The 11268-nt window shown below is 35.5% G+C and overlaps 1 protein-coding gene across 1 annotated transcript in view; it reads right to left on the bottom strand.

The window, feature by feature from the left end:
- Window positions 1–852: 852 nt before the first annotated feature.
- Window positions 853–11268, bottom strand: part of LOC104627481 (calcium-binding mitochondrial carrier protein Aralar1) — a gene marked incomplete at its 3' end in the record, with an annotated part of 34586 nt that continues 24170 nt past the window's right edge. Inside the window, exons 7-12 of the mRNA XM_010295762.1 lie at window positions 11155–11248; window positions 10445–10529; window positions 5030–5114; window positions 4406–4564; window positions 1124–1176; window positions 853–933 (exon numbers count right to left, since the gene is read on the bottom strand). Of these exons, the coding sequence (XP_010294064.1) occupies window positions 853–933; window positions 1124–1176; window positions 4406–4564; window positions 5030–5114; window positions 10445–10529; window positions 11155–11248 (557 nt within the window). The remainder of the gene's footprint in view (window positions 934–1123; window positions 1177–4405; window positions 4565–5029; window positions 5115–10444; window positions 10530–11154; window positions 11249–11268) is intronic.

The raw sequence follows: 11268 nt of genomic DNA, 5'->3' as shown, positions 1-11268 counted from the left end.
CTGGAAGTTATTAGTGTTCTCCACTACAAAAGTAACCTAACTCAAGCCTTAAACATTTTATAGGGTTAACAACTGTCAGGGAATCCCACAAATGAAATTAGACAATGTGCAAAACCAAAAGAAATCTATCATCTATATCAATTCAATCCACTTACAGTTTGCTAAGAAATCCACTTTATTACAGCCCTCAATCACAACGAAAACACAATTTGTTTTTGAACTGTATTTAGATGATGGATGTAGTTAGCGTCTGGAGTAATGTAGCTACATATTATACAAACTCATTTAAACAGAAAATTCCCTCATACATGTTATCTGAAAGGCAAGACTACATTGTTCAGTTTTTCCCCATTTTCACAAACAGAAAAATCTTACACATAACAAGTTGAAAATTGTATTTCTTTTCCTTCTTAAAATCTTCAGCAATAAATAGATTTTTTAAACTGTTCTAGCTCCCCCCTACCCCGAAGGAAACTCGAACATGATTTCTGTAATCCATTCTCAAGGAGTACCTGTATCTTTCCAAACTAACCATGAATGCCAACCCAAGCAAAAGTATGGAAAGGGAGAAAAGGCACCCTCTCCTTTAACCTTTTGTGAATAAAACCACTGCTGAAACTGAAAGTTAGAAACTGGGCCAAAAGAAGTTGTTCAAGCATATAATTCCAAGGGAACCCAACTCAGAAGTATGCAAAGCTTTCCAAACAGTAGTACTTTTTTTAGTTCTTGTGACTGGGAGAAAAAAGAACAGTTCTGCTGAAATTGAGAAAGCACACCCATTAACTGTCATTCCAACTGTACTGCACCTGACTGAGAATCAATGTTTCCTAGGAATACAGGACAGATACTTACACAGCCTCCAGCAAGGACCTCTGCAGGGAGTGGAATGGAACCATCTTTCTTAGTAAATTTGTCTCTGACAAAGTCATTAACCTAATAAAGATATAATACATTACACACAATTTTAAGTTATTTTTCCTCCTTATTAACATATATCAAGTACATCTGTAACCATATATATTAGAGTGCTTGTAAGTGGTCATCTTTCACACATTTTAGGAAATAAATCCTGTGTAAGTTAACAAACAAAAGGATGCCAGGGGGAAAAAAAAAAGATACGTACAGTTAGCTTAATAGCCTTTTCTGGAGCAACACCTATCAGCTGTGGTAACAAGCCTATAGAAACAAAGACATCATAAGGCAACATTATCTTCCTAATACAGAAACTAGTATTTTATAAGAGCTCTACAGAAACACCTTTCTGCACATGGGATATCCTTTGAGGTGGATGGCATTTATGTATGTGATGCTGCTACAGCACTGCATGTATTCATACCAATACAATTTTATATTAAGATTTCTGTTGAAAATAGTAATGAAAAGGGTGACCCTTCCACAACCAAGTCAAGCCTGACGCTGTTGCTGTACAGAAGAAACAAAGTGTAAGGACTGAACATGCATCTTGTATATGTCTACTACAAAAGAGTTCATTTGACTTTCTTAGCCCCTTAATATCATTTTTCCATAAAGCTTGCAATTGCTTTTTAAAGTAGGAGAGTAATTGTGAGATATAGACATGACTATGATAAATTATCAACTCACTTCCACTTGACTCACTAACCCGAGTTTTCTGAAGGCTCCATTCAACTAAGGATATAAAGGGTTTTTGCTTGTTCAGTCCAACACGGTAGCATGAACTGCTTTAAACCCTATTACTATTAAGTATTTTTTATCTCACCAAGAGGAAGCATTAGTGGACAGAAAACGATTTTGAAAAGGCCCGTGCTCCTGGAAAATAGCTACTATCAACATGAACTGCCATTTGTCAAAAGCACATACACCTTTCTAGGAACTAATAGGTTTAAGAAAAAAATCAGTAGATGGCAGTCTTAACTTCCTAACATACAAGATTAAAACAGCATCTGTTATTTTTAAATCCATTTTCTCCACGGTAATTTTGGCATATGTATAGATTATAAAACTTAAAAGGCTTATTTTTATTAGAAGTGGTCACTTCCTAATGTTATTCCATGGTTAGGGAATATCAATTTGTCAAAAGTGTTTGCCAGTTAACTAACAAAAAATCCCATGTTAATTATATCAAGTATCAGATAACAACAACAAAACTATATCAATGTAGCTTTCCACTATCCATTAAGTGAAAAGAATAATAGCTAAACATTCATAAAGAATGTTCAAAATTGCCAAAAGCACTCAGCCTGCAGAATTTTTATACTACTGCCTTAAACGGAAGCTCACAGCAAATGTACCTAAATAGAAAGTGCAGCAGTTAATATATGCAGTGTAGTGTTTTCTTCCAACATAGTACTTTCTGTGCGATTTACAGACTTACTATGCTGAGGAAAGGTAGTTATTAAATACAAAGAAAGGTTGACAATAACAAAAAGAAATGCTGCCCTCCCAGCTTGAATCTCTCGTCTACCATGAAAAGAAAATCCAGCTCTGCAGTGCCTACATTTTAAAAACCCAAAACTACCAGACAAAACACCACAAGACAATTCCCCCCTTCTTCTATGCAGCTGAACTCGTTGGGCACACACATTCAGTGTGTCAGAGAACCTGGGACCCTGCATGGTCTAGTGAGGGACCTTAAAAAATACCTCATTAGTTCTGAAGTTGGATGCCAAGTGTGTGAAGTGTGTCATAACTTTTTTGACCAAAAATTGTAAGTTTTCATGTAAAAATATGAACTTTCCAGTATGCATTCAGGTCTATTTTTTAAACTGTGGTAAACGACTACATGTACCGTTATATTAAAATACAATTAGGATAATCCATCTCAGGAATACAAGAAGCCAGTAACAGACACACAGTCAACTCCATGAATGTTTCTGTTGTTTAGTTCAATATACTTCCACAGACCATGTAATTCTAGGAGTCCAAGACCTTAGTAACATGACAACCATTAAGTGTAACATTTTCAAAACAACTACAAGAACTTCTTTTGCTAAACAATCTTAAAGACAATCATTAAACAGACTATTAAGAAATTTAACAAGCTGACATTCTTTCAAACAAGCAGATTTTTTTCTCAAGTGTAAAGCATTGCTTTTAACTCATCAGTGGAATCATCCTTGATTTCAAAGCCTTTGCGAAAGGTTAGAAAACAAAAATAAACGTAACAAATGATCAGCTTTAGAAGCTGCCCTGCAAAACTATATGGTTGGTGGTGGGTGGGAAGAGAAGAAAACAATACTGTAGAACAGCACCATAGAAATAGTCTTATAAATGTAACTCAAGGAGTATTTCCTTTTGTGAATGATTTAGCAACAAAAAAGGAAAACAATTTACAAGTAAAATGTAATTTACAGAGAATACAGCTATTTCATTAACATTTTCACTGACATATTCTTCCCTCTACTCACTTGCATAGCTAAATCCTGCAAGATTACAAAAAACTCTTTAGCCAGAATCCACAGACCTTCACATGCAAAAACTTCTCAGATGCTGTCTTTAAAGGACACTGTCCAGTGTCTTCATTGACAGAACACATTGCAAAGCAGAAAAAAAGGCACTGACCATCATAAAAGTGAGTGGCTTTGCTCCAACTAAAAAAAAAAGTGTGCCAATTGATAAATACCTTACTGATCCTTATGAAAATTGTGCACTTCATTAAGTTATGTCAAATGACAAATAAAAATAAGAGAATGCAACTGAATATCCATTTCAGAGGACTGGCTAGGATGTACCCTCTATGTAAGTCACCTTATTGATGTGATAAAAACCCTTTCAGAATCTTCTCCTAAGCTAAAACAAGATATAAGATAGCTTTCAGCCTAACTGATAAAACTGATAAAAAGTTGCTTTGAATTCTTAACCTATATTTTAGAGGAGGTTTTCTTCTTTTTTTAAATTACAACATTTATGAGTTCTACTGTTGATATTTTAAAGTAAAATAGAGCACATAATACAACAGTAGGATGTGATTTCTTGTTCACGGAATAAAATCATAAAACAAGTCCCACTACCTGCAAAAGTATGAGGCATAAGATCGGGCATCCAGTTTAACAGGCAGACTTCAAAATTACTGTCTTTTGTCTCTTAACAAAAAATATTTGCAGGAAAATCGATCTTTATTCCTCAGATGCTAATCTGCTCCTGATGTTTGCCTCCAGCCAAAAGTTACAATCCTCAGTTTGTGATACAACAATCATGTCCACAACACTCACACCCCACAAATTAGGACTTTTTCCCTGCAATTGTTTATGAACACTACTCAAGAAAAGATAAATATTGAGCTGTATGAAACAGAAGCAAAATTGTACATGATATCAAGTTTCCTGGTTTTCCCATGAGAAACTAGCTGTTGAGGTATTAAAAAAAGGAAAAAAAAAAGAGGCAGAAAATCCCCAACTTGATGTATATCTATTGTTTATTCACTTACCTCTGTAAAGACCAAAAAAGCCTTCAAAACGCAAAACCTTTTTAAAGCAGTCAAAACTGTTTTTATACATCAACTCTCCTACGACTGAACCAGAGGAGCGCTGATTCTGCATACGAGTTTTCACCAGGTCTATGGGATATACCGCAGTAGCACCAACAGCTGTAAGAAAGCATTTGGAGTATTATTTCTGCAACATCATTGTTGGTGTAGTGTATAATTATGATGATGATTTTCTACAACATTTATTTAAACACAAAGAATACATAAGGTGGCAAGGTCTCTGATAGGTTGGAAGTAAGAAAGGGCAACACTGAATGTCCAGAAAAAACTCTCAAAGAGAACGGCTTACACTATTGAATAAAACAAGGTGCGTAGAACAAAGAAAACCAATCTGAATTACCAGTAAGGAAACTCATTACTGGAGTGGAGTTTCAGAGGACTGTGGAGGGATACTATAACAGAAGTGGTAAGAGGAGAAAGGGAATGGCAAAACCAAAAGTGGTTCCACCCTCCAATGCTTCACATGTATAACCAAGAAATACACCTTAGATGAGACCAAGTAGTTTGGCAAGACAGTGTTAAACTAATCCAAGCTTGAAAACAGAAACCAGAAATACTACTCACCGCCAGCAACTGAGCCCAAAGTGAACCTGTAAGCTGACTCAGCTACCTGGAGCCAGATAGGCCTGCCTAATTCTCCAAACTCTTGCTGTGTGAAGAGAAGAAAAGAAAAGAAAAGTAAAAAAAGCTTGAAAATCTGCATGAGAAAACAAAGATGCCTGTGAATTGGCTTTTGTAACGTTACAGAAAGAATCTGATAAAAATTGGTAGCTTTGTGTTACAGAGGAAAAAACAAAAAAGAAATTACTATGTAACTTCCATTATGTCTAATGAATGAAGCACATTTTTCAAATGCTCCTTTCAGAAAATATTCTTCCTTACATATTCCTAGTATAACTGAAACAACTATGGTCAGGAAAAAGCAGACAGAAGCTCAAACCAACTTTGCTACTTTCCATTCTGTTGCTTTTGAATTTGTCTGGCGTGGAATCCCCTTTTGGCTCAAATAAAATTCAGTATCTCAAAAGGAATTCAGTATCTCACAGACAGCATCTATCAGCATAGGCTATATTTTAAGATTACATATACATTAATACATAGCATAAACATGACATTTCATGTCTTCAAAACAAGCAAAAAGTCAATTATTCCACAAAGTATTCTCCACAAGACTTTTTCAGGCAGTTCATAATTTACAGATACAATGATGACCTCACACACTTCAATCGCATACACTACTATAAATGTACTAGTGTTCTAGATAAATACAAGTCTGCACAGAAAATATCTGCGGAGATTCATAACAGTATTATTAAATGATTATTATTAGAAACAAGGTAACTGATAAACAAGATGTAAGTGTTCACAAACTTGCACTATCAAATATGCAAGATGGGCCAAATTTTTGTTCCAAACGTAAATAAGGGGATTAGAAAAGAATTTATACTATGCAGTATAACCTGTCTGGGTTATATAAGTGGCCAAGATACTAACTGTTAAATTCCATCTTAAAGCAGATACTGAAGCCAATCTCCCAAACACAAACCTGCTTTTCTTAAAAGCACCCTGTACCATTGGCAGATGCACTCCTGACAGCACAGCTGGAATGTATACAGACCTCAGACAGCTACGGGCGGCTTTGCTCTGATGCACATCATGAATTCTGCACAAAGATGATGGCATGCACGTTTCACAGCTAACTCACCAAGGCTACTTAACTAAGTTACGTGCAGCTTACTGAAGCTCTGGAAAGTGGAACATCCACAGAAAGACAGCATGTACCTTAGTGTAAGCTACTCTGTTTGGACTGGTATTACATTGGATGTGCAAAACCGTGCCTTTATTGCATAATGTTACACTGTATATACACAATGTAGGATGAAAGTCTACGAGATTAAGATGGGCTCATTACTTGTAAAAAAGCCATGAATTGTATTTTATACAGCTTTTCCACAGAAGAAAAAGATACAACTACCACCATTTCCTTTCACATGACATTTTCCTCCCCCAACAATATAGCTTAACAGAGAAGAACAGAAATTCTGGGTAGCACCAAAATTATCAAATGCACATGTGGACCAGCATAAAAAAGCATAAATCAAACATATTGCCTTTACAAGCAAATAGAAGCAATAAATCTGAAGAAGTCCCCACTAGTCTCAAAACACTAAATTTTCCTGATCTTAAAAAAAAAAAAAAAAAAAAAAAATCACAATGAAAACAAAACAACCACCAAAAAAATCTCTAAAATACTCTTTTGATTTATGTAAATAAAACACACATGCAACAATACTACCCAAAAAAGGCTTAGAAACAGGACTGGTTCTTCATTCCACAAAAGTTTTCTCCTAGTTTAGCACACCTGCTTCCTTTTAGCTGTTTTAAGGTAATTCTTTTTCTTCTAAGCTCCACAGAGTTCTCATCAAAATCCGCTCATTACATTCAGACATTAATCTTAATGAGTATGTCACTGGATGTTAAAAATCAAATTCTTTGTGAAGGAAATGGCACTTTTATATTATTAAATAAGTGTCCACAAAGTTTGCAGTGTACTTGTGTGTTCAGATGGATATGTAAATGAATGTAATTAGAGCTATAGCTTTCAAATCATGAATATTTATAAACAGAAAATTACTGTAGCTGTCATCCTCATAGCATATTCAGCTGCTAGGCTTTAAGAAAATCGTACACAATGAAAAAATTGACAATAAAGTAAACATGGTTGAAAGCAAGCTAATTTCCATTTCCACGAAATCTACAAAGATACAGTGAGTTTATGTAAAATTTAGATTTCCCTTTAAGAAGGAATTTTAAAATCACATAAAGTGATTACAAACTTGTTTTCATTTTCCAAGGGCAGCTGGAGCTCACTGGGATAATATTCTCTCTTCCAGAAAGGGATATCTTTCATTTTATTGATACAGTTAAATAAAGTAACATAAGGTTAACTTAGGATAAGGTCTAGTAAAATACTGTTCCTTATAAAACAAAGAAAATGAAATTACTTTGCTTTCTGTTGTGCTTTCTTAACACAGAATGTAGAATAGGATGAAAATATAATGTGTTACTCCAAGAGCGTGAAAAGAGTATATTCTGTTCTAGTGATGAGCGGAACTTTAATCGATGAGCTCATTTTGTAACAGCGTCAAGCTACAAAGGTAATTCGGAAGTGTAAAACAAAACAAGTTAGTATTTTGTCTACTCAGAAAGGCAAGTGCCACAAAGACACCAATTAAAACCAAAGCTGGCAGTTCAGAATGTAATTACAAAACTCTGTATTTCTCATTAGTCTGGATAAACATTGTGTATACATTTCTGCATCAATCCATTCTATCGTTCCTGTCTTGAGGAATCCACAGGAAGGCTGTTACCATTAAGTAGGTTTTGGACACCTATTTCATTGTCTCAGATATGTCTAATCATCTAAGGACAACAGAGGAGTAACACTAAGAACAGACCAGGTGCTGTGTTCCAGGCCAGTTTGTTTGAAAGAGAACTGAATGATCAAATCCACCTGTTGTAATAACAGTAACCAAAATACACTCCAAGTCCCACATATGGAAGACTTGCTATATTCCATATGGGATAATTTTCAACCATAGCAGTTGAACTAATTCAAGATTTGCCTGTCACTGATATGCATACTAGATTTTGTAGTGGATGTGATTGCTTAAAGGAACCTCTTTGCAATATGCATAAAAAGTGAGATGAAAAATAAAAGGCTTTGTAAACACGAGCTTTCATTTTCAGAGTCCTGGGACCCCTCATCCACTGGCAAATACAGTACATACATGTGACGAACAAGGCACGGGTGATTCTGTCACTGCACTGCCGCTTCACCTCAGTCCACCCTGCAGCAGTACTACCTGTCACTGGCATCACCATGGTAAAGAATCCAAATTTCACTTTATGGGAGACAGTGTAGCTTCGGAATGGCTGACAAAGTTATTGCTGCCAGCTGCCTGTCCTCCTGCCCCAACAGTCCAGATGGCTGAGCTACCTGGGAATCAGTTGCTGAATCACTGCAATTCAGGAGCAGCATTTTAATGCAACTCATCACCAGCGTCAGATTGCCATAAACGCTAAGCTGCAAGATGTGGCCATTCAGCAGCTGAGTCATAAGAAGCTCAGCTGTCTGCATACCAAGTGAGGTGTGGGCAGCCTGGAGCAGAACCCAGCCCAAGCCAGGCTATGCCCACTTGGGAATCAGAGCCCTTAGATGTCTTGATAGGCACCCCATAAACTCCTAACACAGACTGAAAGAGAGAGAATTGGAGTTGTTTAGACATTGTAAGAAAATGGGAACCTTCTGGATGAAAAAAAATTTATCTACTGAGTACACAAAGATGTATTTGGTCAGAACTCTGGGATATGCTCATACAAGATCTTTAAGAATTAGATATCCTACCTCCCTTTGTATATTACAGAGGGAAAAGGGACGTGGAGACATCCTTGGAGCAAAACGCACTGGTTCAGATGAACACTATTGTATTCTCTTGTAAAGCTAACTCAAGAATGTACGGCTCTGTGTAGAACTGCAATTTCCCATAAAGTTCTAACAGTAAAAATAAACAAAAGCATCAGAAACTTTTAAGATCAAATCCTGGGTTTTTTTGTTTTGCAGAATAAACACTAACATGCAACCGGCCCCTGTATTTTATGATTATGCAACCATGTAATCACCATGTATGTATGTCTTCCTTTCTGAATCTGCTATGTAACTGTTCCAAGGATTTTCCTGAGTGCATTATTATCTTTACATTATTAATAGTTGAGTTAATTCCCCCTGAACTACTCTTGTGAGAGCAGTCCCCTACAAAACGCTCCAGAAAAAGGATTTCTCTGGAATATATATGGAATGGAACAGAATGGAATAGAATATTTCTATTAGCAGCACAGCAGATGCCCCATTATGTTGCAAGCTTCAGTATCAGCAGTAGTCCAGGTTCAACCTTAGATGAAAGTTAAGGTAAAATTTAATTCATAACTTAACTAGAGTTAGACAGATCTGCTTGCAAAAGAAAACCTCTCAGATTATATGTTGAACCAAAAATATAGTGAAGATAAGCCCCCAAAATCTAGATTTGCTTTTAACACAAATTTGCAATATATACTCCTGAAAGTGAGCAGCATGGTACTCAATAACTGTGGTGGAAAGCCTAAACATAAGCGAAACACCCGCATAATGTTTGTTCCTATATCTTCAGTTCTTACAGTTGTGAAAAGAGCCATCAAAGTAAAAACCAATTTATATTCAAAATCTTCCTGCACAATCTGGGATTCTTACGCTGTACTACACATATTGTTGTGGTATATGTATATATATAATAAGGAAGCTATGACAAAAGCAAAGCTAGAAAACATGAATCTAAAGGTCTAGTGAAATAGAGGGTTTAACATTCTACTCCAATATTTTTCATCTTCTAATTCTACCCTTATCATCAGTCCCAATAAATCTGAATTCCCCTTCTACTGTCTACGTCAGATAACCAACAAGTACAGTAAAATTCAATGATCCTTTTAGATAAATGGTTAAGCCAATCAATTAATCCAATTTTTAAAAAAAGAACATATTTATAAGCCTTGCATTTAATATTCATATTTTACTATCTAAAAATAATATCAGTATTATTATATAATATATAATAATAAATAATATAATGTTATAAAATTACAGAGTTAGACTACTTAGTAAAACGAAAGGCTTTTTCAGGAGTGAACAAATGTATTCACACTAAGGAATCTAAGTATCTATACATGGTCATACCTGAACAGGCCACACTTCAATATGAAATCTAGTATCTTGTTTAGACACATACTCGGTAGTCTGCCCCTTTTCCATCCTTAAAGCAATACACACAGCATGCTTCATGTGTTAGGAATCTGTTTAAAGCGTTTTACTCTTATTTTTCATATGCAAGTACACATAAACACTCACTTAACTTCAGCAATTTTATTGTATATATCACTTCTACCTACCTGCCTCTGGAGTTCTGCCAAGTTGTAAGGTAATGCACCTTCAGCCAGCGGTGCTATTCTCTCAATATCTGCCAAAGTTAAGCGCCTTTACACAAGCCAGAGAAAAGCAAATTACTGTTAGATAAAACATAAAACATATTCAATACAGTATTCCTGGCCACACCCCACAGAATACATCCTGAGTTTAAAAAAAACCACCTGTCATATCTGAATGCATGTCTAAGAAGTCTGCTACACTGCAATGAAGAATCCTTGGGAGTTAGAAGGGCATTCTCTTCTTGTAGCTCACAAGTGGAGATGAAAGGAGTTAGGATTATTCAGAAGCAAGTTCTTGTAATAAAGGATATAATACACAAATTAAACAAGTTCTAGGTATTCCTATCTAACATTTCACGTGTGTTAAAAGGCCCACGCAAAACATCATCAATACTTAAAGTTAGTAATACCAGTGTATTGTAGCCTTTTGGAACCACCGTAATGTAATTTGCTATTTTATATGTATACCTATAATACGACAATTAATAATTGTGCTTGATGTACTCAGTTCACTTACAAAGCCCATGCATATACCAAAGTCAGTTTACATTGAATAAATTACTGTAATGAAATACAATGGAACATACAACTTTTTTAAATTAAGATGAAAATTAGTAGTGTTCACACAGAAAACAGCAAAATAATGATTGCACAATGATTAATTATTATGTTACCCAGTAACACTGTATAAATCTGCAAGTTGGTAGAGAATATCTATTTCCAGTGGTGTAACTTGCCCAAATCGGATTGCAGAGTGGGTAAATTCCTCTGTAATTAAAAGGGAAAGA

This window comes from Phaethon lepturus, unplaced genomic scaffold (assembly GCF_000687285.1).
Source record: "Phaethon lepturus isolate BGI_N335 unplaced genomic scaffold, ASM68728v1 scaffold5671, whole genome shotgun sequence".
Classification (NCBI taxonomy): Eukaryota; Metazoa; Chordata; class Aves; order Phaethontiformes; family Phaethontidae; genus Phaethon; species Phaethon lepturus.
The sequence above is the reverse complement of the archived record's forward strand: the minus strand, read 5'-3'. Positions and strand labels throughout refer to the sequence as shown.